This window comes from Lolium perenne, chromosome 1 (assembly GCF_019359855.2).
Source record: "Lolium perenne isolate Kyuss_39 chromosome 1, Kyuss_2.0, whole genome shotgun sequence".
NCBI lineage: Eukaryota > Viridiplantae > Streptophyta > Magnoliopsida > Poales > Poaceae > Lolium > Lolium perenne.
In genome coordinates, this window is record NC_067244.2 from 202,380,330 (window position 1) to 202,407,494 (window position 27,165).

Consider the following 27,165-nt stretch of genomic DNA (forward strand, 5'->3'; position numbering starts at 1 on the left):
TTTTAAAACATCTCAAAAAATTCGAAAAAAATATCTACATATAGCTAACTCTATGCACTACAATCGTGGAAAAATTCACTGTAAAATACGTTGTATTTTGGGCTCAGCAAAAAAGACAAATTCAACAAATTTTGTAGCTACCGTGCACTGTTCATCGATCAGGACACTATTCATTGATTAGGTGGACATGCCGCCACGGGCAACGGCGGCAGGAGGTGGCGTCGCCTGGGGGCTCTACCGACACATATGAGGTGGTCCTTTTTGTCAATTCTACTCACAGGTGGTTCTTTTTGTCAATGAATTGGGGAGGGTGGTCCTTTTTGATAAAAAATCAATTGGCACAAGAGAAGGCGGTGATTAGAAGTGAGGCTGGTAATATAATAACACAACATACTAGCTATCATTTGTTGATGTAAAGGAATTAGACTTGGATTTTACCACATTATAGTTCAATGATTTTTGTTCAATACATGCCCGTTTATACTCGTCAAGGATGACGAAACTTAATTCAAAGCACTTATCAAAGCATGGTGATCTACATACCTACATTGTGAACTTTGCTATGTACTTTTACTTGAAAAAAACCAGTATATAAAATCAAAACGCCTACCATGGGTCATAGCGAGAGCACATGCTCACAATCATATATGGTTGCCTTTGTGGCCTTTAATATTTATCACATGGTTGTTGTACAAGGTGATTGTTATATAATGATGTCCCTATTTAAGCAGGAGAAGAGAGAGCAAGCGGTCATTGTTCGTAGAAAAAACCACATACATACTGAGGCCGAAAAGGGGTAGAGCCTAACCTTTGCTTGATCCATATTAGCTCGTACCACATACCAACATAAGTTTGACACTTTGTTGTAATTCCCTTTACAATGCCATTCAAATCATCTAGCATTGTAGGACTTGGAAGCGTCAGGATTTGCGGCTCGTTGACACGTGCTTGTAGATAAACAAGCAAGGTTCTGGTGGTCTGTTAGACGAGGATTCTCCTCCATCCTTGAGGGTAACCAAGGCAATCAACTTAAGTGGGGCTCTTCTTTAGATCTTCAGATTTTTGTCATGCACATGCCACGCTTGGCGAGAGTCGTGAGAGGAGACGAGGATTGTCGGGTGTTGGACATATCGGGCGCATGTCTCCACACGAATGCGCAATGGGACAATGTCATAGGATTAGGTCCTCCAGATCTAGAAGGTATTAGATTCAGGATCTTGAGGTCTTGCGATGATACCTACATGACATGCTTCATTTGGAACCGCGAGGCGTGGTTGACCATCGGAGCGACACATTTGTGTCGCCGCAATTCCGGCTGAATGAATGTTTTGCACTTGCACATGATGGTGCCCATGAATAATTGGCACGATCATCATAATCTTAACACGAGTTGAGCAACATAGTTTCTGTGTAAACTTTCTGGCCTCTGAATCTCCTCACGTCTGCCGTGCTTCACTGTTTACTGCGTCGAAAATAATGAAATTTGCGTGCTCCACAGACCACAGTCAGACACGAGCCCTACCTCCCCGTCGATCACGCTACTCCGGCAACGCCGTCGTTTCCATGGGCCGAACTTTTTCTTTCTGACTTTTGTCACCTCCTTTCGGCTCCCCCGAGGCCACGCCATTTCACCATCGACCATTCCTCGCGCGCTCTGCCGCTCATCCAGCCGTCCATACCAGACACCCCACCGCATCCGCCGCCATCCCCGACTTTACCCGTCCCCCCGCGGCACTGCCACTCGAGCGCGGCCGCTGCCCGTGCCGTGCCTACCCGCCAGTAAAGACGACGGCCAGTCCACGCGCTGTCGCCCTCTGCCAGTCCACAAGCTACCGCCTGCGAAGTCATCGCCTGCCTCATCCCCTCTCCCTCCCCGCAGGCAGTCCACAACCACCACCACCCGAAACCGCGTGCGTGCCGACGGATCAGTAGCCATCCATGGCGGAGGACGGCGAGGAGAAGCTGCTCGCCACGGTGCAGCACATCGTGCAGACGCTCGGGAGCAGCGACACCATGACGGAGGACATCCTCAAGGTCTTCTCCAACTACGACGGCCGCCTCTCGCTCGACAAGATCTACGCCGCGCGCGGCGCCGCCGCCGCCTCCTCGGCAGCCGGCGGCGAGCGCTCGATGCCGGCGTCGCCCCCGCTGCCCCCGCCGCCGCAGCCGGCGGCCGTGCCGGGCTCCTCCGCCAGGCCGCCCGTCACGTCCATGGAGCGGACCGTGCGCACGCTGGACCGCCAGATCTCGCAGTTCGTCACCATGGACCGCCTCATCTGGGCCGACTCGGGCGACGCCGACACCTTCCTCGAGGCGGTCGACGACCTCATCGGCACCGTCCAGGAGCTCGACGCCGCGGGCACCAACCGCGCCCTGCTCGACCGCGCCGACGAGCTGCTCAGCCGCTGCATGGCGCGGCTGGAGGACGAGTTCCGCGCCCTCATCGAGCGCCCCGACGACGCCGCCCCGGCCGCGCCCGGCGGGTCCTCCTCCGACGACGAGGGCTTCTACGGCGGGGGGACGCACGACGACGACGCGTACGGCGACGACGAGCCCATCCCGGTCGCCAAGCCGGTGACCGACTACGACGTGGTCATCGACGCGCTCTCCCCGGGCTCCATCGCCAACGTGCACCAGATCTCACGCCGGATGGTGGACGCCGGCTTCGGCCGCGAGTGCGCCGAGGCCTACGCCGCCGCGCGCAGGGGGTTCGTCGACGAGAGCGTCGCGCGGCTCGGGGTGCGCCCGCGCACCGCCGACGAGGTCCACGCCGCCACCTGGGAGGACCTCGAGTTCGACATCGCGCGCTGGATCCCGGCCTTCAACATGGTCTTCCGCATCCTCGTCCCCAGCGAGCGCCGCCTCTGCGACCGCGTCTTCGACGGCCTCGCGCCCTTCGGCGACCTCGCCTTCATCGCCGCCGTGCGCACGCAGGCGCTGCAGCTCATATCCTTCGGCGACGCCGTCTCCTCCTCCAGCCGCTCGCCCGAGCGCCTCTTCCGCGTCGTCGACATGTACGAGGCCGTGCGGGACATCCTCCCGGACCTTGACCCCGTCTTCTCCGACCCTTACTCCGCCGCGCTCCGCGCCGAGGTCTCTGCGGTGTGCAACACCCTCGGCTCCTCGATCAAGGGCATATTCATGGAACTGGAAAACCTCATCCGCCGTGACCCTGCCCGGGTAGCCACCCCCGGCGGTGGCATACACCCCATCACGCGCTACGTCATGAACTACCTCCGTGCCGCGTGTGGGTCGCGGCAGACATTGGAAGAGGTAATGGAAGGCGACCTCAGCGCCGGTGGTAGAGCTGCAGCTCCCGTGGACCCTGATCGCCCCACTTCTGCACTTGCCGTGCACATCGCGTGGATCATGGACGTTCTGCAGAAGAATCTGGACACAAAGTCTAAGCTTTACCGGGATCCAGCGCTGGCTTGCATCTTTTTGATGAACAACGGCAAGTACGTCATCCAGAAGGTGAACGATAGCGAGCTAGGTGTTCTGCTCGGTGATGACTGGATCAAGCAGATGTCATCAAGAGTGCGTCGTTGGAGCATGGATTATCAGCGGACCACATGGGGCAAGGTCACAAGCGTGCTGCAGATCGGTGCGCCTGGCGTTGGCGGACTCCCAGCCAAGGCAATGCTGCAGAAGCTGCGCATGTTCAACACCTACTTTGAGGAGATCTATGCAGTCCAATCGGAGTGGATGATAGCTGATGATCAGTTGCGGGTGGACATTAGGTCTACTGTGGTGGATTCTGTGATGCCAGTGTATGCAGCTCTGATTGCTAGGCTAAAATCGGCTCCTGAAACCGGACGTGACTTGTACATCAAGTACACCCCAGAAGATGTCGAGGCACATATCCGGCAGTTGTTTGAAGGAGCAGCAAAGTGATAAGTTAATCAATACGTGTTGTGATCCTGGTGATAGATAACCTGTCATTCTCTGAGATTTGTGAAGTTGCTGGCATTGGTTTTGGTGAATATCCGTGCCTCAGTAATGGTGATATTCTTACCTAAACCCTGTATTGTTGTTGTATCATTTGTATTTTGTTCTCCATGAAGAAATTATGGGGTTTTGGCAAATGGTGTACATGATTCTAGGTGTATTTATGTCAACTAGTGAGTAGTAAGGTGATTATTTTGTAACAAAGGTAGGGTCCCATTTTGGTTCCAACTACCTCAGTTTAACCCCGTAACTGTTTAATGTGTGGATTTAAATGCTATCTTAAACCTTCGTGTGCTCAAACATTTCTGAAGAATTGTTCTATTGTGACTTTGTGGATGGTCTAATTCTATGATTGCTGAAAATCTGTTCAAAGTATGAAATCCATGGCAGACCTAAACATGCCATTACCGCTTCATGACTGTAAGGTTATCAACAATGAAATGCAGAGAAAATGGTCAGTTGCTGTTGTGCTAGGTGATTTTGTAAAGACGATGTTCGTTGCATATAATTTGTCTCCAATAGGTGTTCTCCTTAGTTGATAGATCCATTGTCTTTGTTGTTTAGAGTGTGTACTGGCTACCAGGTGTTCTGTGGATATGAATAGCATAGTCTCAGGGGCGCTGGGCTTTGTGTGTTTCACTTTAAGGGTTTACTGTTTTGTATCTAAAATATCATTGAGGGGTGGGTGTCATTTTATTGAACGGTTGATAATTTTGTAAGCTGGTAACCCTAGCGCTCCATTTCATATTTTCTTTCTGTTCTATGATTCATTATAACTTTCATTAAGACCTGGTAAAATGCTATTCTTGTCTAGAAGGAGTGTAAAGACAAACTTTGTTGTGCAATGTACCCTTCGGAAAATTCACCACGGCTGACCCAGCAACTTCCATGAAGAACTACATGTTAACAGTGACTGCTAATGTGCTGTTGGAATATCATTTAGGTTTGTCATAGTCACATGTCTGATGCAGCTGTGAGCAGCCAAATACACAACTGTTGTACTTCTCCATTGCTTCACAATATAAGTTTGTTGTTTAGCCATTTCCTTTTATGACTTTGCGGATGGTCTAATTCTATGACTTGGCAGACCTAAACATGCCAGTAATGCATCAGGACTGTAACATTGTCAACAGAGAGATGCAGAGGAAGTGGTCAATTGTTTTCGTGCCAGGTGAGTTTGTAAAGACGAGTTTCATTGCATATAGTTTGTCTCCAGCCTCCAGTATTCATTATTGATAACCAGTAACTTAGACAAGGTGTTCTCCGTAGTTGAGATGTCATTGTCTTTGTCGTTTAGAATGTGCACTGGTTGCATCTTCTACCAGGTGTTCTGTGGACATGAAGTGTAGTCTCAGGGGTGTTGGACTTTGTGTGTTTCACTTTACAGTTTACTGTTTTGTATCTGAATTGATCATTGAAGGGTGGTGTTTTTATTGGATGTTTGATAATTTTGTAAGTTGGCATCCCTAGTGCTCCATTTTATATTTTCTTTCTGTTTTATGGTTCAGAATAACCTTCATTCAAAACTGACAAATGTCATTCTTGTCTAAAAGGAATGTAAATACAAACTTCATTGTGCACTGTACCCTTCGGAAAATTCATCATGGCTAACCCAGCAACTTCCATGAAGAACTAAATGGCACATAGTGAATACCTTGTTCATACAAGTCATTTATGTTAATGGTGGTTGCTGATGCGTAGTTGGAATACCATTTTAGGTTTATCAGTCATGTGTCTGGTGTAGCCGCGAGCAGCCAAATGCACGACTATTATACTTGCCAATTGCTTAACAATATAGGCTCATCGTTTAGTCATTTTTATTTTTCTCCGGCATACATTTTTTGGGTTTTTTTTTTTATCGGGCCTGATGCTGTCATGGCCTAAGACCAGGAGTAGCCATAACCACAGTGAGCACATACGTGCCCCGTTTTGGTTACATTTGCCAGTTCAGTTGTCCTATGCTATTTATGTCTGTTAGTATACGTTGGCCACCTCAGTTAACTGAATTGCTCATTGCAACTTCCTACTATCACCATTTTTTTTAATGAAGTTCATTTATTTAATGTGCGTGTGTTGTCTACTGTTTTTAATGATAGGGCCTGGTTTCCCTCTCAACTACGGAGCTTGTGAAACACTTCTTTTTTTGAAACAGAACTTCTGGAACACATAACTTTTAGGAGTTGAGTTAAATTTCCCCTAAACAGCTGAGGTATACAATGCAATGATAACTAGGTCTAACATTCAGAATTGAAAATTATATGGTTTATTTCTGTTTCAGATAACTGGTCATGCTCCCATTATCCTCAGTGCCTTGTCCTGGGACTTGTGGGTTCCTTCAGAAAAGTTGACCTGAACCAAGTCTACCCTCTGAGACTCGAGGGCTCCTAAAGTGATGCGGAGTAGCACAACAGATCAGAAGGTACTGTGTAGCCCTGGCTTCAGGCGGTCAGGCCTGAACTTCAGTTCCGTTTACTAGTGCTATTCCTCAAAGTTGCTGAGAAACTTACTGCAGTAATCCATAATCTCGACAACTCAGTGACTCATAACATTGGCACCTCTCAGAAGTACTAGATTTAGAAACTCAATTTGAATCCAGTAACCATATGCCATAACCTCCTATTATCTAGGAGTGGCGGCACACACTTTGCTGGAATCACTCTGGTGGTGGTGCACATTGGTTGGATTAGGTTTGGATGTACCCCAGAGCAGTCTTGTGAATAAATTCTTTTTTTTTGAAAGGCAATATTGTATATAAATTCTAGTCATGAGGTTTCACCTGTACCATCTTCTTGATGGTTGCAGCTTGTTGCTTAACCTATTGCTAGGTGAGGTTGCGAGTATACTCCAAAAGGAGTACCAACAAAAGTTCACTCATAAGGATTACTCGAGCGGTTGGCTGCAACTTACTTGAGTTCTAGAGCAAGCCAGAAGATCACGAGGTCGAGGCATCCCTGTTGAAGAGAATGTGCCTCTTCAACTATTACTTAAGGTAAATGGTTTTGCAACAGTTAATTAGCAGGCAGCTATGAATCTCGTTCCTTCTGCTGTGTAGAAAGGGGACCCTTGTAGTAGAGGACTGGGATCTCCATGAAAAGGCTGTTGTTTGAGTGAAGTTTGGTTTGCTTAAGAATTGGAAAGTTTGCGTTCTGCACTATGCGGACTGCATCCAGCAGAGGGCATCTGGGCCGCTGCTGTGCTTAGAATCAGGAGTTTTGAAGGTGATTATTACCGCCCTACGGTGATTTCATTCTGTAAATGGTACTGAAGTCTCAGAATGGATTATCTGGATTAGTATATATTGTTCTAAAGCAAGAATTGAGTTCAATTAGATCAGGCTTGGTCATTGCAAAAACAAGGGATGCAAATAGATGTTCATTAAGATTTTTAAGTTTGGTAATTGCAAAAGCAATAATGGCTTCGTCCGGGTTAATTAGCAGGCAGCTATGAATCTCGTTCCTTCTGCTGTGTAGAAAGGGGACCCTTGTAGTAGAGGACTGGGATCTCCATGAAACGGCTATTGTTTGACTGAAGTTTTGTTTGCTTAAGAATTGGAAAGTGAGTTTTGAAGGTGATTATTACCGCTCTACGTTGATTTCATTCTGTAAATGGTACTGAAGTCTCAGAATGGATTATCTGGTTTAGTATATATATTGTTCTAAAGCAAAAACAAGGGATGCAAATATATGTTCATTCAGATTTTAAAGTTTGTAATTGCAAAAACAATTATGGCTTCGCCCGGGTTTGAACCGGAGACCTTCAGTGTGTTAGACTGACGTGATAACCAACTACACCACGAAACCGCTTTTGTTGCAGAAACAAGGGGTGTTAATATGTTCAAATCAAATTTCAAAGTTTGGTAATTACAAAAAAAATTATGGCTTCGCCCGGGTTTGAACCGGAGACCTTCAGTGTGTTAGACTGACGTGATAACCAACTACACCACGAAACCTCTTCTGTTATGAAGGTTGATTTAACATTTTAATAATTACTAACGGACAATTGCAGTATAAATGTTCTAACCGTTCAACTCAGATTTAAAAACTATTTGAACTCCCTGTATAGCGCGGACTGTACACAACAGATGAACTGAACTGAAGAAAATTCTATTTGAATCAGGTCCTATAAACTAGAAAGGTCAACGTCTACATTGCAAAAGTCAAGATCACGTCAGTTCTGCTCGTCGCCGGCCTACTGCCGGAACTTGCTAGATCCAGCGGTCGTCATTGTTCGCTCTGGCGGCGGCGCCGGCCCACCATCGTCGCCGTGCCACACGTCCTGGGCACCCGGCACGGCGGCATTCAGCCCGCCCTGGTCCTGCTGCTTCATGATGAGCACAGAGTACGGCGTGTCGAAGTCGGACGACGCGAGGAGGTCGCCGATGACGCCGAGCTCGGGGCACTCGCTCCAGTCCGACAGCCCGTTCGCCGACATCACAGGGTACCACCTGTGCCGCATTCCGACGATGACGAGGTCGTAGCCGGCCTTGTCGAGGCCCCTCAGCACCTCGACGATCTTCTCCATGTCGCCGACGAGCTCCTCCTGGACCTGGAGATTCATGTACTTGCTCCTCGCCGAGAGCGCCTTCACCTCCTCGATGGCGCGGTTGTCCACCCGCCGATCTGCCGGGTCGTCCTTGATGCCTCGTGTCGGCAGGAACCGGATCACGGCCGCCTTCGAGCCCGGGTGCCGCGCCATGCGCGTCACGTAGGCCAGGGCTTCGCGGTCGTCGCCGCCACCAAAGAAGAGGGCCGCGACGGCCGCCCGGAAGCCCATGCCGCTTAGCGACGAGCGGCCGCTGGAGGACGACGTCGAGTGATCTTGCAAGATGAAAGCGCTGAGGCCGACGTTGCCGGCGTTGCGGTCGACGAAGACCCCGACGGAGCACGGCGCGACCTCCAGCACCTTGCGGTTGACGACGCGGAGCCCCATGGCGGCGCGCATGCCGCCGGCGAGCATGTGGCGTTTGTGGTAGTGAAGGAGGATGAGCGAGGTGCGCTTGTCGACGGCGAGGCGGCACACCTCGTCGTGCATGGAGGAGTAGGGGGAGATTGTTGTGAAGGGTTGCACGGACACGGCGCCCTCCGGCTGCCGCTGCTCGTACTGGAAGAAGGCGTTGATGATGCGGTCAGAGTCGGTGGACGTCGGTGCCGGGCCGATTCTGGAGGCGCTCCGGCGGAGCTTGTGGGGTATGAACACTGGCGCGGAGCGGCCGGCGATCTCCACGAGCTGCAGGAGGTAGAGGCCGATGGGCGTCTGCGGCGTGGCGTGCGACGCCTCCAGCAGCGCGAGCGTGCCCTGGACGTGGGACTCGTCGTGGACACACGCCAGAATCCGCAAGTCGGCGTCCGCCTTGAGGTGCTGGACCGTGCGCCGCTTGTACACGGCGTAGCGCCGCGCCGGGTCGTAGAGCAACCCCGCCAACGGCACGGACAGCGCCGTGTTCAGCACCGACGAGCACACCAGCGCGCTGAAAGTGTGCTTGCCAATCAGCTGCGCGTGCAACGAAATCAATCTTGCGTGTCAGCCAGTATGCACACAAAACAGTTAAGGATCGAGATCAATTTGATGAATCACCTTGTTGGTCACGAAGAAGGTGAAGGTGATGATCTCGACGATGCCCTTGGAGTTCATGAAGAGGCTGAGCGAGACGGCGTCCAGAAACGGGATCTCAAGGTACAGCGACGACGCCATGACGCCGGCCAGCTTTCCGAACCACGCAAGGATCATGACCATCTGCAACCTGCCCCAATGTATCTCCCACACGTCGGTGCTGAGCCCGGTCATGGCGTAGTAGAGCGGCAGTATCAGCCCTGACACCATGGCCTCGATCTTCTCGCCGAGCGCCGTGCCGAGCGGCGGGCCATCGGGGATCGCCAGCCCCAGCATGAGCGCGCCGTGGAAGGAGTTGGTGCCGATGATGTCGCTGTACAGTCCGACGAGGAGCACAATGAGGAGGAAGAAGAAGACGTAGGTCTCGTCCACCGGGTGGCCCGGCGGCGTGCGCTCGATCACCATGAGCGCTATCGGGCGCACCACCAGCAGTATGAACGCGACGAGCGCCGCCACGGACATGAACGCCCAGAGCGACGTGGCTGGCGACACGAGGTACGCCTCGGTGAGGACGTATCCCACCATGATGAGCCACGCGATGCCGTCCGTGGTCATGGACGCCGACATGGCGATTCGGCCGAGGTCGGAGTTGAGGAGGTTGAGCTCGGACAGGATCGGGGACAGCACCGCGAAGGACGTGACGGAGAGCGAGGCCGAGAGCGCGAACAGGAACGTGAAACGCTTCGACACGTCCTGCTCCTCCGCAAGGGCGTCGCCTTTGGAGCCCATCGCCGTCAGGGCAAGCGCGAGGAGGAAGCCCGAGAGGCCGATGACCACACCCTTCTTGCCGGACCGGACGGCGAGCCTCGGATCCATCCGGACGCCGATGAGGAAGATCACGTACATGAGGCCGAACGTCGCCACGGTGTTCAGCACCGGCTCACCCCTCGGCGGGAACACCAGTTGCCTGAACTCGTCGTTGCGGCACAGCAACGACGGGCCAAGTATGATTCCACCCTGAAATCAACACCAAATCTTAATGGACCAACGCTCTCTTCATCAGGCCGATCTTGTCACGGTGGCAGCAAATTATGGAGCGTACCACGATCTCGGAGACGACGCGGGGCTGCTTGAGCGGCCTGAGGAGGAAGTAGAGGACGCGCGTGACGGCGACGATGAGGACGAGCTGCACGCCCAGGAGGGGCAGCGACGACGACAGCGGGCTGCCGCCCTGGAAGATGTTCCGGCCGCTCCCCGTGGTCTGCGGGACGACGTAGCAGTTGACATTGTCCATCTCATTAGTTCCGGATCGGCGTTGTAGCTGGTGGCGCGGTCGCCGCGCGCGCCCGTGGTTCTTCTTGCCCGACGCCCGCCTCGTCAGGCTGTGCCTTCCATGGCGGTTTGCGTGATGGATGTGAGGAGGCACGGTGAGTGGATGAGAGGAATGCCGGAGAAAATGGTGACATGTCAAAAAAGTTTCAGAACTTGGTAGCCTTGAGAATATATTGAGCTCGGCTTGTTTCGTCGGATTCTTGTGGCTACAAACTGCCAACGTTGTGGATTGTTCGATATAGGCGGCGCCATCTCGCGTTCAAGAATAGTAAACCTAAAATTGAGCAGTCGAGAACAACATAGGTGTGACGTTCTCCCGGGAGGAAAGAACAAACAACAAGGATGCAATGTTAACTTGCATATGCCGAGATTCGCCAAAAAAAAAAAAAAAAAAAAAAAAAACTTGCAAATGCTGAGACAATGTAAACCCGAATCGCACGCAGCAACTAAAAGTTTGTAAACTGGGCAGTCGATTAAGGCTTAGTTAAGTCTCGGTCGTGTTCACGGTGATCTAAAAAGAAACATATGCCTTTTGTTCTCACAGTTCAATACATTGTATTTTTTTGCGAATCTCAAGCGTTGGACCAACGACTTTTGGCGTCAAAGGAGAACTTGAAGAAATTATAGGTCAACTGAATTACCTAAATACTTTGGATGTTGATTTTGCTTGTCTCGATGCATCTTTGTTCTATGGACTGAATATGGCATTTGTTGTTGTTGTTGTGGATGATGAGATAATATATGTTCAACATGAGTTTATGTTGTGAGTTCAAAACGTTATGAATTATTATGTGTTGCAATACATTTCATGTTGACATGCATCTTTTCTTTGGAAGATCATGCCTTTTGTTATGTAGCAATTCGTAGCAAAATCCATCTCAATTACATTTCCGTGTGGCAGCCAAAAAAGTCACTGGTATTGGAATATAATCTAAAATTCAAATGAAATGAATTACTGCTGAAAGTTTTTTTTTTAAACGGAGGCAAAAGCTTTGCCTCATCCATTAACTAAGAAGAGAGTGCCTAGTTTTTAGGAGAAAACTGAACGAAAATCTACAACAACATGGACAATCCCACACAAACAGCACACCCACAAACACCATAGGCAAGCATAAGAGAGACCCAAACAACAGGGAGCACCCACTCTAGCCAACACAAGAACGTCGCAAGGAAGACCCGCTAAAAGGACATGACACCCCAAAAAGTGTCCAACAATCAACCAGTTGCTGAAGTTTTCCTTGTTACGGCTCTCTACCTTCTTTTGCTCCTAATAGATACCTTCCTGAGAGACTTCTCCACCTTCATGATCATGTCCTCCGAGGCCTTCCCCGTCCAGACGCAGGCAACATCCTTGCAATATCAAGGGCTAGCCGCATCTAAACTGGCGAGAAAGCCACAAAGCAGAGCTAGGCGCCAACACTAATCCAGAGTTCAAAGAGGCGAGGGACTGGCAAGACTTCGACTGTGGTGGCGAGGGCGTCGTGGCCACCACTAAGGCCTCAAAAGAGCCCAGCACCAACGGAAGCACCACAGAAGAGTCCTCACAGAACTCATGTAGCTCTGGCGTGATCTGCAACACCGGTGCCAAGATCCCGTCAATGCCCTCGCTCTCAGAGGCAGCCGACACAATAGGCTGCGGCGACTGATAGGGGCTACCACAAGGAGGGAAGCACCTGTTGAAAGTTTGGATTCATTTCATTTGTACGAATAACACCTACACACCAAACAAAATATTATAACTTTTGTAAAGGAAAAAATATTTATTTTTTTCTTGTTGTGTCTGATCTATCGGAAGCCATTTTTAATTTTGTAAAGCAGTTTGATGGACAAAATTACATGGTTTTCTACATACTAAAGCATGACTTCCATGAAATTTTTCGAGAGCAAACTACCTACCTTGGTTTTGTGGAAGATAAAACAAAGTTTACAAAATCTTTCCTGTCAACAAAAGTCCCAAAATGCTAAAAAGCAACTTTCTAAGATATCCTCGAGAGGTGGGCTACAAGGATATGGATAACTTGAAGACTTTTAGGCTAAACCTGTGCCAGAAACCAACCATTAGGGTTATGAACCAGAGGAATTTTGGACTTTGCAGAAGAGGGGATGAATATCAAGCCTCCCATCTAGCCACCATTCGTGGAGTGATGAAAAATCCAGGTTAGCCTTCACTCAAAAAAAGAAAGAAACCCAAGAGATAATGTAATAAGAGGAAGTTGAAGGGGAAAATGTTAAAATCAAGCAATCAACATGTGTTCTCCATAAGGTTGTGAAGATTAGATCCACTACCTCTTATTGAAAGTTGTGATTCCACCATCTTAATAGTTATAATTCGTAAATCTTTTGCCTCAAATCTTAGTGTAGTCATCCAAGGCCTTGTTTCTAAGTTGCACCAACAATGTTTCCACCAAGTTACGATATACTACTTAATTGCATGTTATCTTTATGTTCATATCTCTTCCTCTTTGGCCTGGTATCCCTTGCAACGTTCGGTTCGTCACATCTGTCAGTAAGAACTCAAATTCAACTATCATGAAGGACCACTCTTACAGATTAGTCCATATGTTACATCTTCATTTATTTATGCGATTTCTCTAGATCCATATTTTCATTTAGGGCTCATTTGGTTGCAGCCCATCCCGAAGGGTTCGCCGCGTTTTCCCGGACTTACCATTCCCAAGCAATTCCCCAGTTTAGCCCACATGGCCATTTGGATGCCCGTGAGACGGTATTTCCGCGTCCTTTCCGCGTTCCTTGCTAGTAGATCATTCTATGATTCAAGAGGTAGGGAAGGGAATCTACGACCGCTCTCGCGAAAGGGGAGATGATACGTCCATTTTGCATCACTATTTTATATCATAATTTACTGTTATTCATTGATATATTTCATATTTAGAGATGATACTTATGTTATTTCATCTATTTTGCATGTTTCATGATTATTGGAGGATCGCGCACCGGAGTCAGGATTCTGCTGGAAAAAGCGCCGTCAGAATGCAATATTTCGGAAGATCAACAATTGACGGAATTTATACCAAAAATCCTATTTTTTCAGAAGACGAAGGGAGCCAGAAGGAGGAGCCGAGGAGGGCCACCATGGGCCCACCTCATAGGCCAGCGCGGGCCAAGCCCTGGCCGCGCCGCCTTGTGAGGAGGGGGCCCACAGCCCCCTCTGGCCTCCTCTCCTTTGCGTACATCTTCGTCCCGAAAACCTAAGCTCCAGAGGATAGTCGCGAAGAGTCAAAGCCGCCTCTGCGGGGCGGAAAACACTAGAGAGAAAAGAGCTCTCCGGCAGGCTGAGATCCGCCGGGGAAATTCCCTCCCGGAGGGGGAAATCGACGCCATCGTCACCGTCATCGAGCTGGACATCATCTCCATCGCCATCACCATCATCTCCATATCATCACCGCCGTCTCCACCGCTGCACCTCGTCATCGCTATAACAATTTGGGTTGGATCTTGATTGTTTGATAGGGGAAACTCTCCCGGTATTGATTTCTACCTGTTATTGATGCTATTGAGTGAAATCATTGAACCAAGGTTTATGTTCAGATTGTTATTCATCATCATATCACCTCTGATCATGTTCCATATGATGTCTCGTGAGTAGTTAGTTTAGTTCTTGAGGACATGGGTGAAGTCTAAATGTTAGTAGTGAATTATGGTTGAGTAATATTCAATGTTATGATATTTAAGTTGAGGTGTTATTCTTCTAGTGGTGTCATGTGAACGTCGACTACATGATACTTCACCTTTATGGGCCTAGGGGAATACATCTTGTACTCGTTTGCCAATTGCGGGGTTGCCGGAGTGACAGAAACCTAAACCCCCGTTGGTATATCGATGCAGGAGGGATAGCAAGATCTCAGAGTTTAAGGCTGTGGTTAGATTTATCTTAATTACTTTCTTGTAGTTGCGGATGCTTGCAAGGGGTATAATCACAAGTATGTATTAGTCCTAGGAAGGGCGGTGCATTAGCATAGGTTCACCCACACAACACTTATCAAAACAATGAAGATTAATCAGCTATACGAAGCGAAAGCACTAGACTAAATTCCCGTGTGTCCTCAAGAACGTTTGGTCATTATAAGTAAACAAACCGGCTTGTCCTTTGTGCTAAAAAGGATTGGGCCACTCGCTGCAATTGTTACTCTCGCACTTTACTTACTCGTACTTTATTCATCTGTTACATCAAAACCCCCTGAATACTTGTCTGTGAGCATTTACAGTGAATCCTTCATCGAAACTGCTTGTCAACACCTTCTGCTCCTCGTTGGGATCGACATTCTTACTTATCGAAAATACTACGATACACCCCCTATACTTGTGGGTCATCAAGACTATTTTCTGGCGCCGTTGCCGGGGAGTGAAGCGCTATTGGTAAGTGGAATTGGTAAGGGAAACTTTTACTGTTTGTGCTGATTTTATTCCTACCTGCTGCTATAATTCATTATGGAGAGATCTTCTCTTGAATTTTTATTTGGAAAATCTACTACTACTGCAAAGGTAGTGGATGAGGTGCCAGGTGAGGAAGAAGTTCCATACAAAATACCTATGAAAATTATTGAACGTGTTGTGGATAACCGTTATACAGGGGATGGAACTGTTCATCCTGGAGATCATTTACTGTTCTTACATGAATTATGCGGTTTATTCAAGTGTGCAGGTATTGCTATGGATGAAGTGAGGAAGAAGTTATTCTCTATATCGCTGCCTGGTAAAGCGGCGCATTGGTATAAATTACTGGATAATGGGGATTCTCTTGAATGGAATGATATTGTGCCCCGATTTTATTCTAAGTTCTATCCTCCAAGTGAAATTCACAAAGACCGGAACCGCATATATAATTCTTGGCCTCATGATGGAGAGAGTATTGCCCAAGCGTGGGGGAGATTGAAGTCTTCAATGCTCAAATGCCCCATTCATGAGCTTCCTGGTAATATTATTATTGATAATTTCTATGCAAGACTTTCTTTTCAAGATAAGACCTTGCTGGATACTTCTTGTTCTGGATCATTTACACGCAACAAAGAAGAGTTTAAAAGGGACCTTCTTAATCGGATCCAGGAGAATACTGAAAGATGGGAGAACGACAAAGATAGAGAGTCAGGTATAAAATATGATTATAAATGCATTGAAGCTTTTATGGATACTGATAAATTTCGTAATATTAGTGCTACTTATGGTCTTGATTCTCAAGTCGTTGCAAATCTTTATAAAGCTTTTGCCTCTCATTATGAATAGCCTAAGAAGAACTTTGATAAGTATCATGAACCGTATAAAGATAAAATTGATTCATCTATAAATAAATGTGTAGTAGTTGAAACTGTTGATCATGTTATTCCTGAAGCTTATTGACACGCGTATAGCACGCGACCGTTGGGAACCCCAAGTGGAAGGTGTGATGCGTACAGCAGTAAGTTTCCCTCAGTTAGAAACCAAGGTTTATCGAACCAGTAGGAGTCAAGAAGCACGTTGAAGGTTGATGGCGGCGAGATGTAGTGCGGCGCAACACCAGGGATTCCGGCGCCAACGTGGAACCTGCACAACACAACCAAAGTACTTTGCCCCAACAAAACAGTGAGGTTGTCAATCTCACCGGCTTGCTGTAACAAAGGATTAGATATATAGTGTGGATGATGATTGTTTGCAGAAAACAGTAGAACAAGTATTGTAGTAGATTGTATTCGATGTAAGAGAATGGACCGGGGTCCACAGTTCACTAGAGGTGTCTCTCCCATAAGATAAATAGCATGTTGGGTGAACAAATTACAGTTGGGCAAATGACAAATAGAGAGGGCATGACAATGCACATACATGATATGATGAGTATTGTGAGATTTAATTGGGTATTACGACAAAGTACATAGACCGCTATCCAGCATGCATCTATGCCTAAAAAGTCCACCTTCAGGTTATCATCCGAACCCCTTCCAGTATTAAGTTGCAAACAACAGACAATTGCATTAAGTATGGTGCGTAATGTAATCAATAACTACATCCTCGGACATAGCATCAATGTTTTATCCCTAGTGGCAACAGCACATCCACAACCTTAGGGGTTTCTGTCACTCCCCCAGATTCAATGGAGACATGAACCCACTATCGAGCATAAATACTCCCTCTTGGAGTTACAAGTATTAACTTGGCCAGAGCCTCTACTAGTAACGGAGAGCATGCAAGATCATAAACAACACATAGGTAATAGATTGATAATCAACATAACATAGTATTCTCTATCCATCGGATCCCAACAAACACAACATATAGCATTATAGATAGATGATCTTGATCATGTTAGGCAGCTCACAAGACCCGACAATGTAGCATAATTAGGAGAAGACGACCATCTAGCTACTGCTATGGACCCATAGTCCAGGGGTGAACTACTCACTCATCACTCCGGAGGCGACCATGGCGGTGAAGAGTCCTCCGGGAGATGATTCCCCTCTCCGGCAGGGTGCCGGAGGCGATCTCCTGAATCCCCCGAGATGGGATTGGCGGCGGCGTCTCTGGAAGGTTTTCCGTATCGTGGCTCTCGGTACTGGGGGTTTCACGACGAAGGCTATAAGTAGGCGGAGGAGATAGGTCAGGGGGCCACACGAGGGCCCCACACGCTAGGCCGGCGCGGCCAAGGCTTGGGCCGCGCTGCCCTGCTGTGTGGCCACCTCGTGGCCCCACTTCGTATCATCTTCGGTCTTCTGGAATCTTCGTGTGAAAATAGGCCCCTGGGCGTTGATTTCGTCCAATTCCGAGAATATTTCCTTACTAGGATTTCTGAAACCAAAAACAACAGAAAACAGGAACTGGCCCTTCGGCATCTCGTTAATAGGTTAGTGCCGGAAAATGCATAAATATGACATAAAGTATGCATAAAACATGTAGATATCATCAATAATGTGGCATGGAACATAAGAAATTATCGATACGTCGGAGACGTATCACTTATATTGAAAAAACTCATTTCCCTGCTAAAATGAAGGAGTACTCTGTTATAAATAGTGCGGTTAATAAAAGTGTAAAGAAACCTATAGAACCTGAAGAACAAATAAAGGTTGAACCTGCTGTTGCAATAGTTAAAGATCTTGTGACTGAAAATGTGGAGGATGGTCATATTATTTTTTGTGAAGATGCTTCTAATATTGTTTCACATCCTAATAAGTCCAAGAAAACTAGTGTTCCTATGATATCTGTTAGAATTGGTGATCATTGCTATTATGGTTTATGCGATATTGGTGCAAGTATTAGTGCTATTCCTTATGAGCTTTACACGGAGATTATGCACGAAATTGGTTCTTGTGAACTTGAAGATATTGATGTGGTTATTCGGCTGGATAATAGAGAAACTATTTCTCCAATTGGTATTGTTCGAGATGTGGAAGTTCTATGTGGTAAGATTAAATATCCTGCTGACTTTTTGGTACTTGGTTCTGCTGCTAGTAAGTATTGTCCTATCATTTTTGGTAGACCTTTTCTAAATACTTGTGGAGCTGTTATAGATTGCAAGAAAGAGAAAATTTTGACTAAATTTGCAGGTGAATCTTACGAGTTTAATTTCTCTAAATTTGCCAAAACTCCTTATAAAGCTGATTCGCCTAATAATGATTTTAGAGTTGAACAGTGTGCATCTATTGCTCTTGCTCCTAATAATCCTTTGCAGCAACATTTGGAGAATAGTGAGAGTGAAGTTTTTAGGGAAGAAAGAAATGAGCTTGATGAAATTTTCCTTCGTCAACCTATTCTTAAACATGACTTGCCTGTAGAAGATCTAGGTACAACATTACCACAAAAGGAGGATCCTGTTTTTGATTTAAAACCATTGCCTGATAATCTTAAATATGCTCATATTGATGATAAGAAAATATATCATGTTATTATTAGTTCTAAGCTTTCAGAGTTTGAGGAAGAAAGGTTATTGGAAATATTGAAGAAACACCGAGGAGCTATTGGCTACACTCTTGATGACTTGAAGGGGATTTCTACCTCTATTTGCCAACATGCCATTAATATGGAAGATGATGCAAAGCCTGTTGTTGAACATCAGCGTCGTCTAATTCCTAAGATGAAGGATGTGGTAAGAAACGAGGTATTAAAACTTCTTGAAGCTGGTATTATATATCCTATTGCTGATAGTAGATGGGTTAGTCCTGTACATTGTGTTCCTAAGAAAGGAGGAATGGCTGTTGTGCCTAATGATAATGATGAGCTCATACCTCAAAGAGTAGTTGTAGGGTATAGAATGTGCATTGATTATCGAAAAGTTAATAAGGTTACTAAGAAAGATCATTGCCCTTTGCCTTTTATTGATCAAATGTTAGAAAGGTTGTCTAAAAATACTCATTTTTGCTTTCTTGATGGTTATTCTGGGTTTTCACAAATTGCTGTTAAAACTAAGGATCAAGAGAAAACCACTTTCACTTGTCCCTATGGAACTTATGCTTATAGACGTATGCCTTTTGGTTTATGTAATGCTCCTGCTACTTTTCAAAGATGCATGTCTGCTATTTTTCATGGCTTTTGCGAGAATATTGTAGAGGTATTCATGGATGATTTTCTGTCTATGGGAATTCTTTTGATAATTGCTTGAGGAACCTCGATAACGTTTTGCAGAGATGTGAAGAAACTAACCTTGTTCTTAATTGGGAGAAATGCCACTTTATGGTTAATGAAGGAATTGTATTGGGACATAAAATTTCCGAGAGAGGTATTGAAGTTGATAGAGCTAAAGTTGAAGCAATTGAGAAGATGCCCTATCCTAGGGATGTTAAAGGTATTCGTAGTTTTCTTGGTCATGCTGGGTTTTATAGGAGATTCATTAAAGATTTCTCCAAGATATCAAAACCTCTTACTAATCTTCTTCAAAAAGATGTACCCTTTGTTTTTGATGATGATTGTAAGGAAGCTTTTGAAACTCTAAAGAAAGCCTTAACAACTGCTCCTATAGTTGAACCTCCTGATTGGAACTTACCATTTGAAATTATGTGCGATGCTAGTGATTTTGCTGTAGGCGCTGTTCTTGGACAGCGAGTAGATAAAAAATTAAATGTTATTCATTATGCTAGTAAAACTCTTGATGCTTCTCAAAGAAATTATGCTACAACTGAAAAAGAATTGTTAGCTGTAGTCTTTGCTTGTGATAAGTTTAGATCTTATATTGTTGATTCAAAAGTTACAATTCATACTGATCATGCTGCAATTAGATACCTAATGCAAAAGAAAGATGCTAAGCCAAGGCTTATTAGATGGGTGCTTCTGTTGCAAGAATTTGATTTACATATTGTAGATAGGAAAGGTGCTGATAATTCTGTTGCTGATAATTTGTCTAGATTGGAAAATATTGCTTATGATCTGTTCCTGTTAATGATAGTTTTCCAAATGAACAATTGGCTGTAATAAAGGTGAGCTCGCGAGATAGCCCTTGGTATGCTGATTATGCTAACTTTATTGTTTCCAAGTACTTGCCTCCAACCTTTTCAGCCCAGCAAAGGAGGAAATTCTTTTATGACTTGAGGCATTATTTTTGGGATGACCCACACTTATATAAAGAAGGAGTGGATGGTATTCTGCGAAGATGTGTTCCCGAATATGAATAACAAGAGATATTGAGTAAATGTCATGGTAGTTCTTATGGAGGACATCACGCCGGAGATAGAACCGCGCAAAAGGTTCTACAATCAGGTTTTTATTGGCCAACTCTCTTCAAGGATGCAAGGAAGTTTATTTTATCCTGTGATGAATGTCAAAGGGTTGGTAATATCTCCAGACGCAATGAAATGCCTATGAATTATACTCTTGTTATTGAACCATTCGATTGTTGGGGATTTGACTTCATGGGACCTTTTCCCTCTTCAGAAGGTAACACTCATATACTTGTCGCTGTTGATTATGTTACTAAATGGGTGGAAGCCATACCCACAAAAAGTGCTGATGGTGAGACCTCTTTAAGAATGCTTTTAGATATTATTTTTCCTAGATTTGGAGTTCCTAGATATATTATGACTGATGGAGGTTCTCATTTTATTCATGGTGGTTTTAGAAAAACTCTTGCTAAATATGGTATTAATCATAGAATTGCTTCTGCTTATCATCCTCAAACTAGTGGGCAAGTAGAACTATCAAATAGAGAGATTAAATCTATCTTACAAAAGACTGTTAATAAAACTAGAAAGAATTGGGCTAGTAAATTGAAGGAAGCACTATGGGCTTATAGAACTGCTTATAAAAATCCCATGGGCATGTCACCTTATAAAATGGTTTATGGAAAAGCTTGTCATTTACCTTTAGAACTAGAGCACAAAGCTTATTGGGCTGTAAGAGAACTAAATAAAGATCCTAAACTTGCCGGTAAGAAAAGATTGCTACAATTGAGTTCTCTAGATGAATGGAGAAGTGAAGCTTATGAGAATGCTAAACTCTTTAAAGAGAAAGTCAAGAAATGGCATGATAGAAGGATTATCAAAAGAGAATTTAATATTGGGGATAAAGTCCTATTGTATCGGTCTCGTCTCAGATTCTTTGCAGGGAAATTACTCTCAAAATGGGAAGGACCATATGTCGTTGAGGAGGTGTATCGTTCAGGAGCAATTAAAATTAGTTCTCTCCAAGGCGATGCCTCACAAGTGGTGAATGGACAAAGACTCAAGCATTATATCTCAGGTGATTCTTATAATGAAGATGTTGATGTTATTCGAGTGGAAACTCCGGAAGCTTTCATCAAAGGTCAAATTGACAGTCCGGCAGGATTTGACTTTGAATAGGTAACAGTACTGGTAATGAAAAGTTCGCGTTTTACTTTCCGAACAATATTTTTGCTGTTTTTGGTAAATATGAAAAATTACGAGATCGAAACGGAGTGGAGGAGACGCACGAGGGCGTGCCCCCATAGGTCGGCGCGGGCCCCAGCCTGGCCGCGCCGTCCTATGAGGTGGCCACCTCGTTGCCCCTCTCCGACTCTGGTTCGACCTGGTACTTTCCTTATGTCGTAAAAATTTCTGCTATATAATCCCCCGGACCCCTGGAGGTCCGTATATCGTTTTCTCGACGTGTTTTGTTTCGAGCTGTTTCTGCCAGGATCTGTTTTCAATCTAGAAGCACCATGGCCTCCAACAACAAGGACAAGGGGCTTTCGGAGGAAGAAGTGAAGAGGGTTTCGTCAAAACAAGAGCAACAAGCCGTTGGGAGTAAGCAAATCTTGGTGGGATCTGTTGACACTCGACGTTCTTTCTCTCATAACTTGCAGGGACCCTTACCACCTGCTCTTAGCCTCGACTCTTTCCCTGAGTTGGAAGAAGCTCTACGGGTTACCGATGAGTTTTGTGATCAATACCGTGCTCTGAGAAGGGAAGTGGAGATACTTCAGGAGAAGAACAACCGACTTCATAGAATGCTGGAATATTACTCGATTCCCATCACGAGGCTACCACCGCCACTTTCAGATAACAATAAATCTCTTCGAGTCTTAGTGCAGAACTGACAAACTGAGAAGCTGAAGCTGAAGGAGATCTTTAAGAATCGCGGGAAGGATTCATCATCACCACCGCCGAAGGAGTAATTCATCATCGGTATTGGCATCCCCTTGGTTTGTTCCAAGCTTGGGGGAGTGCCGCGGTATCACATCATCACTATCTTTTACTTTTTTACTATCAAGTAGTGTTATATCATGAGTAGGGAAGTTATCATATAAGATGGGTTGCAGTGTGGAAGTATCTCTCCTTAGTTGGTTGTCTATGTATCCCTTGGTGTGAGTTATCGTTATGAAATATTAATGAGAAGTCTTATCATTTGCATATTGCACATCTTATTTTAGTTTGCAATCTCTATTATATGATTGATCTTGTTTTTAGTATTGGTATTACTTTGGGAGCATTGAGTAAATCTATTTGGTTTTGGCAAACTTAGCATTGGTCAATAGCAACAACACTTTGAGGTTTAAGTAGAAAAGAGAAATACATGTAGATATGTTGTTTCATTGTCTTTCTTTCTTGTTAGCTCTTAAGCTTATTATTCTGAAGTTAAAATTGTTTGTGCTTACAAGGAAGATGCATGACTGTTTTTATCACATGTATATTTGTTTGTTTCCCTCAACTCTTATGCTTGCCAATCAACCTTGCTAGCCAAAAACCTGTACCGAGAGGGAATGCTTCTCGTGCATCCAAACCTTAACCCAAACCTATGCCATTTGTGTCCACCATAACTACCTACTACATGGTATTTCCTGCCATTCCAAGTAAATACTTCGTGTGCTACCTTTAAACAATTCAAAATTTATCATCCTTTATTTGTGTCAATGTTTTATAGCTCATGAGGAAGTATGTGGTGTTTTATCTTTCAATCTTGTTGGGCAACTTTCACCAATGGACTAGTGGCTTCATCCGCTTATCCAATAATTTTGCATAAAGAGCTGGCAATGGGGTTCCCAGCCCCAATTAATTAACTTTCATAATTTTACAAATAGACACTCCTCCATGGTATGTGATTGTTGGACGGCACCCGAGGATTCGGTTAGCCATGGCTTGAGAAAGCAAAGGAGGGGAGGAGTGTCATCTAAATAAAACTAAAATAAAAAGGCACTCCTTCATGGTATGAGATTGTTGGCAGGCACCCGAGGATTCGGTTAGCCATGGTTTGTGAAAGCAAAGGTTGGAAGGAGTGCCACCTAAAAATAAAACTTTATGGGAGCCGCTCTTCGAGAGTTTGTCTGGCAAGGGGGTTAGAGTACCCGCTACCAGTCGTTGACAACAACAAACACCTCTCAAAATGTTACTTTTACTCTCTTTATATGATTTCAAAACTGAAAAAGCTCTAGCACATGATTTAATCCCTGTTTCCCTCTGCGAAGGGCCTGTCTTTTACTTTATGTTGAGTCAGTAAACCTATTTCCCTCCATCTTAAGCAAGCATTTGAGTTGTTGTGATCAACCCATCTATATTGTGATTTACTTCATCATGTCTTTTACTCTTCCTTGTTTAGTACAAGTTTTATCCGAATGAATATAGCTTTGAAAGTTATCAATGATTATGAGGAGATTATTATGATTGAGTATGCAAGTTGTGCCATATAAACTTTAACATGAGAGCGCTGCTCGATAGATAAGTATAACCTGTTAATTGTTCTCTGACCAAGAACGAAGTTTGCCATCACCAATTATGATTTCTTATGCACGTTTATTTGTGATTACGTCCTACTTGTTTCAAGTTGAATTATATGAGGAAGTTTTTTACTAGAATGTCTTGTGTGAATGAATATGATGCTTCTTGTCCGTATTTTATTTATCGACTCTTCACTCCATAAACATGTGGTCCTGTTTACCGAGTTTAGTTTCGCTTGGGGACAAGCGAAGTCTAAGCTTGGGGGGAGTTGATACGTCCATTTTGCATCACTATTTTATATCATAATTTACTGCTATTCATTGATATATTTCATATTTAGAGATGATACTTATGTTACTTCATCTATTTTGCATGTTTCATGATTATTGGAGGATCGCGCACCGGAGTCAGGATTCTGCTGGAAAAAGCGCCGTCAGAATGCAATATTTCGGAAGATCAACAATTGACGGAATTTATACCAAAAATCCTATTTTTCCAGAAGACGAAGGGAGCCAGAAGGAGGAGCCGAGGAGGGCCGCCATGGGCCCACCTCATAGGCCGGCGCGGGCCAAGCCCTGGCCGCGCCGCCTTGTGAGGAGGGGGCCCACAGCCCCCTCTGGCCTCCTCTCCTTCGCGTACATCTTCGTCCCGAAAACCTAACCTCCAGAGGATAGTCGCGAAGAGTCACAGCCGCCTCTGCGGGGCGGAAAACACCAGAGAGAAAAGAGCTCTCCGACAGGCTGAGATCCGCCGGGGAAATTCCCTCCCGGAGGGGGAAATTGACGCCATCGTCACCGTCATCGAGCTGGACATCATCTCCATCGCCATCACCATCATCTCCATCGTCATCACCGCCATCTCCACCGCTGCACCTCGTCACCGCTGTAACAATTTGGGTTGGATCTTGATTGTTTGATAGGGGAAACTCTCCCGGTATTGATTTCTACCTGTTATTGATGCTATTGAGTGAAACCATTGAACCAAGGTTTATGTTCAGATTGTTATTCATCATCATATCACCTCTGATCATGTTCCATATGATGTCTCGTGAGTAGTTCGTTTAGTTCTTGAGGACATGGGTGAAGTCTAAATGTTAGTAGTGAATTATGGTTGAGTAATATTCAATGTTATGATATTTAAGTTGAGGTGTTATTCTTCTAGTGATGTCATGTGAACGTCGACTACATGATAATTCACCTTTATGGGCCCAGGGGAATACATCTTGTACTCGTTTGCCAATTGCGGGGTTGCCGGAGTGACAGAAACCTAAACCCCCGTTGGTATATCGATGCAGGAGGGATAGCAGGATCTCAGAGTTTAAGGCCGTGGTTAGATTTATCTTAATTACTTTCTTGTAGTTGCGGATGCTTGCAAGGGGTATAATCACAAGTATGTATTAGTCCTAGGAAGGGCGGTGCATTAGCATAGGTTCACCCACACAACACTTATCAAAACAATGAAGATTAATCAGCTATATGAAGCGAAAGCACTAGACTAAATTCCCGTGTGTCCTCAAGAACGTTTGGTCATTATAAGTAAACAAACCGGCTTGTCCTTTGTGCTAAAAAGGATTGGGCCACTCGCTGCAATTGTTACTCTCGCACTTTACTTACTCGTACTTTATTCATCTGTTACATCAAACCCCCCTGAATACTTGTCTGTGAGCATTTACAGTGAATCCTTCATCGAAACTGCTTGTCAACACCTTCTGCTCCTCGTTGGGATCGACATTCTTACTTATCGAAAATACTACGATACACCCCCTATACTTGTGGGTCATCAGGAGGTGGTGTCGCTGGCAATCTTCTCTTCCTCCGGTGAACGGAGAACAACTCGGACCGGAGCTATTCCTTCCCACATTCGCCTCCCCTCTCTCTCCTCTCCCCACTCTACCCTCTCCGTCGGGTCTCTATTTTTCTTGATCCAAGATTTGCTAGGTGGCCCGGTGGTAAAGATGACGGGCCGGCTATCCCGCTCGTCTTACCCAAATGACGTCAAAGGGTTAGCTATGTTAACTATTTATACTAAACTTTATTACTTATTTATAACTTTTTTATGTTAACACACTATGTTAACTATTACATTTTTATTCAATCAAACAAATATCACCACATAAACTTAAACAAAGCATCAAGACACAATATAAATGTTACACAAATCAACACATGTCACTGGAAATATGCTTTCTGAATTTAAATAACATTTTGCAGTGAAACTTGCTTGAGTTGATTTCCTTCTTGATATATTGCCTCCTAAAATGGACTGAAGAAAATATATTACAAATCAAAACAACAAGTTTCCATAAACTATTTCTGGAACTCAAATGTATTTAGAGTGTATATGTATGTGTTAAGATCTATTTCAATATTCTTAAATATCTTGGCAAAAATCTCTAACCCTGCCATTTTACAACTTTTTGATATACTTTATAGGGTGTACGCTTGCTCATCTTTGGTGTAAGAAAATAAAAACATATAGAGTACATGATTATGTGTCTTAGCCGTACCTAAATGGAGAGTTCCAAAGTGTAAAAGATTATCCTCGTATATTTGGAATTGCTTGTTTGTTGGTTCGTCTATATAAAATATGCCTATCTCTCACTTTAATTTCTACAGTCAACTTATAATAGATGTGTGCTTCGTACTTGGTTTAAAATATAACCGCTGGCGATAGACATTACATGAGAACGCAATCTATGATTGTAGTGTATGGTATATCGTTTACTCCTTCGGCTTGATATGAAGTCTGTATAAGTCTTCTTTGGTTTACATGATTTTAAGAACGATGAATCGAGAAAATGTTGGAATGGATGTCATGGCATATTCAATTCTGCATAACTAAAATGGATGTGAAATAAATGTTGTTTTGGTTACATCTAGGAGAAGCATTTTTTTCCAAAAGATTAGAAAACTTTCCATCATCCTCGTGGAAACGAAGAAAAAACAAAATATATTTCTAAAAGCAGATGAAGTATGTAGATCCTTCTGTTCTCGCCTAGGGTCAAACCAGGCCGGTTGAGGTTACGTTTGGTTGCTTCCGGTAGGATAGCGTAGGCGATATGGCCCTTGAACATACCAATGTGGTGGTGAGGGCAGGATGATTAGTGATATGTGTCATCCTTGTTATAAAGTTAGTTGCAAAGCAAAACCGAAGCTCGTTCCTATTGTGCAAACAAGTGCTAAACGGAACCTGTAAGGGTATTTTACCCTTATCCATTATTTTGGTTAACAATGACATCGAAGCTATTGTG

The 27,165-nt window shown here is 45.0% G+C and overlaps 2 protein-coding genes and 2 non-coding genes across 4 annotated transcripts; 1 reads left to right on the forward strand and 3 right to left on the reverse strand.

Moving 5' to 3' along the window:
* The first annotated feature begins 1,803 nt into the window (after nucleotides 1–1,803).
* Nucleotides 1,804–4,250, forward strand: LOC127319467 (exocyst complex component EXO70B1). Its single transcript, XM_051349479.2, has one exon. It carries the CDS (start codon nucleotides 1,939–1,941, stop codon nucleotides 3,892–3,894), a length of 1,956 nt encoding a protein of 651 aa, XP_051205439.1. The 5' UTR covers nucleotides 1,804–1,938; the 3' UTR covers nucleotides 3,895–4,250.
* Nucleotides 4,251–7,674: 3,424 nt separating this feature from the next.
* Nucleotides 7,675–7,748, reverse strand: TRNAV-AAC (transfer RNA valine (anticodon AAC)). Its single transcript has one exon. It is a non-coding gene; the product is annotated as a tRNA-Val (tRNA).
* A 75-nt stretch (nucleotides 7,749–7,823) lies between these two features.
* On the reverse strand, nucleotides 7,824–7,897 carry TRNAV-AAC (transfer RNA valine (anticodon AAC)). Its single transcript has one exon. It is a non-coding gene; the product is annotated as a tRNA-Val (tRNA).
* An 84-nt stretch (nucleotides 7,898–7,981) lies between these two features.
* LOC127319450 (cation/H(+) antiporter 15) lies at nucleotides 7,982–11,035 on the reverse strand. The gene is made up of 3 exons (XM_051349478.2): nucleotides 10,601–11,035; nucleotides 9,523–10,515; nucleotides 7,982–9,438 (listed from the first exon to the last, which is right to left on the reverse strand). Exons 1-3 carry the CDS (start codon nucleotides 10,790–10,792, stop codon nucleotides 8,137–8,139), a joined length of 2,487 nt encoding a protein of 828 aa, XP_051205438.1. The 5' UTR covers nucleotides 10,793–11,035; the 3' UTR covers nucleotides 7,982–8,136.
* Nucleotides 11,036–27,165: the final 16,130 nt, after the last annotated feature.

What these genes read in the sequence shown, in the direction of transcription:
- LOC127319467 (XM_051349479.2), top strand. Translation starts at nt 1,939, where the DNA reads ATGGCGGAGGACGGCGAGGAGAAGCTGCTCGCCACGGTGCAGCACATC.
- LOC127319450 (XM_051349478.2), bottom strand. Translation starts at nt 10,792, where the DNA reads ATGGACAATGTCAACTGCTACGTCGTCCCGCAGACCACGGGGAGCGGC. An exon ending in GCGTCGTCTCCGAGATCGTG is followed by an intron (nt 10,516 to 10,600) that starts GTACGCTCCATA and finishes TGTTGATTTCAG; the next exon opens with GGTGGAATCATACTTGGCCC. An exon ending in CCTTCTTCGTGACCAACAAG is followed by an intron (nt 9,439 to 9,522) that starts GTGATTCATCAA and finishes TTGCACGCGCAG; the next exon opens with CTGATTGGCAAGCACACTTT.